Source organism: Triticum aestivum, chromosome 3B (genome assembly GCF_018294505.1).
Source record: "Triticum aestivum cultivar Chinese Spring chromosome 3B, IWGSC CS RefSeq v2.1, whole genome shotgun sequence".
NCBI classification, from domain to species: Eukaryota; Viridiplantae; Streptophyta; class Magnoliopsida; order Poales; family Poaceae; genus Triticum; species Triticum aestivum.
In genome coordinates this window covers 554762341-554765734 of record NC_057801.1, presented here as the reverse complement: position 1 = coordinate 554765734, position 3394 = coordinate 554762341, and the positions used below count along the sequence as shown (strand labels likewise).

Genomic DNA, 3394 nt, shown 5'->3' with positions numbered 1-3394 from the left:
AGGTTGGTTACCGTTGCCGTCACAAGTAAGTTCGGCGAAAGTAAGCATTGACCAGATCCGCGCACGCCACGCAGAACAGTCGGCCGTTCGGTAAACACGAGGAGACGAGCCGACGTGCCGAACAATCGGATCGTCAACATCCGGACGTTGACTCCGGATCGGACGGCCCTCCGCCCGCGGTTGACCGCACCAAGCGAGCCGCTCCTTTCTCCCGCCAGCACTCCAACGCCGCGATCCCGATCCGCCTTTCACGGCGCGCCTCGTCTGTTCACTGGAGCACTTCCCACTGCCGCCCGGCCGCGTGGAGATCTGAGCAGGAAGCCCGCGCCGCAGCTTATATAACGGCGCCTCCTCCTCCACATTCTCAGCGCCCATCACACCCCCGCAGAGCCAGAAGCCACACACACACGCCTTCCTCCTCTGCTCGCATCTCGGATCAGGGAGGAGAAGGATCTGAGGCTTTTGGCAGGCCGGGGACGATGGCGCCGCTGCTCAAGGACGAGCTGGACATCGTCATCCCGACGATCCGGAACCTGGACTTCCTCGAGATGTGGCGGCCCTTCTTCCAGCCGTACCACCTCATCATCGTGCAGGACGGCGACCCCACGAGGACCGTCATGGTGCCCGAGGGCTTCGACTACGAGCTCTACAACCGCAACGACATCAACCGCATCCTCGGCCCCAAGGCCTCCTGCATCTCCTTCAAGGACTCCGCCTGCCGCTGCTTCGGCTACATGGTCTCCAAGAAGAAGTACGTCTACACCATCGACGACGATTGCTTCGTGAGTATCTCCAAGATCGATCTCTTTCTTTTTCACTTCAATTATCATATCAGCTCTTCTTGGAGTCACATAGTACGAATGTACGATACGTTGTTTGACTGGTCTCCTGTGACCCTGCTCTGGCATTGCAGGTGGCCAAGGACCCCACGGGGAAGGACATCGACGCGCTGGCCAAGCACATCCAGAACCTGCTCTGCCCGTCCACGCCGCTCTTCTTCAACACCTTGTACGACCCCTACCAGGAGGGCGCCGACTTCGTGCGCGGCTACCCGTTCAGCCTCCGGGAGGGCGTGCCCACCGCCGTGTCGCATGGCCTCTGGCTCAACATCCCCGACTATGACGCGCCCACGCAGCTGGTCAAGCCGCGGGAGCGCAACGGCAGGTACGTCGACGCCGTCATGACCATCCCCAAGGGCTCCCTCTTCCCCATGTGCGGCATGAACCTCGCCTTCGACCGCGAGCTCATCGGCCCGGCCATGTACTTCGGCCTCATGGGCGACGGCCAGCCCATCGGACGCTACGACGACATGTGGGCCGGCTGGTGCGTCAAGGTAGCCAACTAAACAAAACACACACATCGTCTATGAGTTTGGTCCGGCTGTACTGAACTTTTACTGAACAATTTGTGTATGTGTGCAGGTGATCTGCGACCACCTTGGGCTGGGAGTCAAGACGGGGCTGCCCTACATCTGGCACAGCAAGGCCAGCAACCCGTTCGTGAACCTGAAGAAGGAGTACAAGGGCATCTTCTGGCAGGAGGACATCATCCCCTTCTTTCAGGCCGCGAAGCTGACCAAGGAATGCGACACCGTGCAGAAGTGCTACATCTCGCTCTCGCAGCAGGTCAAGGAGAAGCTCGGCAAGATCGACCCCTACTTCGTCAAGCTCGCCGACGCCATGGTCACCTGGATCGAGGCCTGGGACATGCTCAACTCCAAGGACTCCAAGGAGGCCGACGTCGCCAACGGCAAACTCAAGGGGAAGTAGATCCGAGGGAGAGAACCTTTTTTGCATTAGCATACTGAGCAGGCGGTGAGGCGGCATATACCGGTTTCTTCAGTTCGTAGGTTCAATGCGTGCATCAGGTATTCAGGTTCAGGCTGTTGTGTACTACAAAACATTAGCTGCCGTTCTATCTTACGTTTACGTTAAGGGTCACATTAATTTCCCCCTTCTTTAATTTCATTATTAAGAGATGGTGTTGTTTTCTCAAGGGTTTAGTACGGTTATACTTGTGGCTGCTAATGTTTCCGTGTAATCTTGTGTACACTGAAATGTGAGAATAAAAAGTTGTTCAATAAGCATTGCAACTGTCTACTAGTATTCCTTCCGATCTGAATTTATTGGACCGGAAAGTCACCCATGAATGTAAGTGTTTCTTCCGCTGATTGATTGTGTCGGTTATTCCTTTGACACAATGACGATTTTACCCGAAAAGACCTGCGCGTCCATCTTCTCTGTCAATGGCGCATACGACAGATGCCGTGTCACCGGGAAACATGCTAATTAATAATGGCCTGACACGTGCCAGTTGTCCTGGCCCATCATGTTTCCCATCACATTTCCTCGCTGCCGCGAGGCGGCTACAAAAAAGTTGTCGAGATGGCCGAGTAAGAGCATTTTTAGCCGTTGGCCCATAAAAAAGCTCGAAAAATTGCCGTTCGGGGATGACCCGATAAAAAAATCGGTTTGGGGCAGATCGGGTTTCCAGCCGTCGGCCCCAGGGTTGCCCTAGAAGATTTTTTTAATTTTTTTAACATACATTTGGCTATTATTCGACAAACGGGCATAAACTTCGACGACTTAAAACAATTTTTACATAGCAAACTTAAAAAATAAAGGCCTAGACTACAGGAAGAACGTGCTGAGCGCGGCGAAGTCCTCGTTGCCGTCGCCACCATCGCCGTTGTCCTCCTCGTCGTCCTTCTCCTTCTTGACGCGGCCGCCCCTGCTGGACCCCTGCCCGGGGTCACCCTGGCGGACCGGTGGCGGCGCGTCGTCGTCGTCGTCGAGAACGACGACGACTCCCTCGTCGCGGCCACGGCGCCGAGCGGAGTACTGTTCTAGGGCGCGACACCAGCGCTCTAGCTTCGTCCGCGCCCAATCCTCGCGCGCCCAATCCTCGCGTGCCGAGAGGAGGAGGCGCGCCCGCCATCGTTGATGACGATGCCGGTGCTGCGTGTTCGTCGACCGAGCGGTGTCTCGGCGGGCTCGACCTTGACGTTGAGCAGCGCTGGCGACCTGGAGGAGGAGGAGCGGGAGGAGGAGGAAGAAGAGGATACCGTCCTCCTCGGCATCCACTGGCCGCCGCTCCGGGTCGGGGCGGGAGGGTACGTCAAGGGCGGGTCGTTGCTGCCCTGGAGGTGCCGGAGGACGGCGTGAAGCGAGCGGCCAGGGGCGCCCCACCACAGGCGGCGGCCCTCGCTGTTCTTGCTGCCCCTCACCACCGGCGCCCTGTTGGTGGAGGCGAGCCGCTGCGCCTGCCGGTGCTGGAAGTACGCCGCCCACTCCTCATGGTTGCCGGCGGCGTACTGCAGGAGGGCCCGCTGCTCGTCCGTCAGCGACGCCCGCACGCGGTCGACCTCGTCAGCGAAGTAGTTGGGGCGCACGTC

The 3394-nt window shown here is 58.2% G+C and overlaps 1 protein-coding gene across 1 annotated transcript; it reads left to right on the top strand.

Moving 5' to 3' along the window:
* The first annotated feature begins 351 nt into the window (after nucleotides 1-351).
* Nucleotides 352-2086, top strand: LOC123070862 (UDP-arabinopyranose mutase 1). Its single transcript, XM_044494242.1, has 3 exons — nucleotides 352-782; nucleotides 914-1333; nucleotides 1422-2086. Exons 1-3 carry the CDS (start codon nucleotides 480-482, stop codon nucleotides 1767-1769), a joined length of 1071 nt encoding a protein of 356 aa, XP_044350177.1. The 5' UTR covers nucleotides 352-479; the 3' UTR covers nucleotides 1770-2086.
* Nucleotides 2087-3394: the final 1308 nt, after the last annotated feature.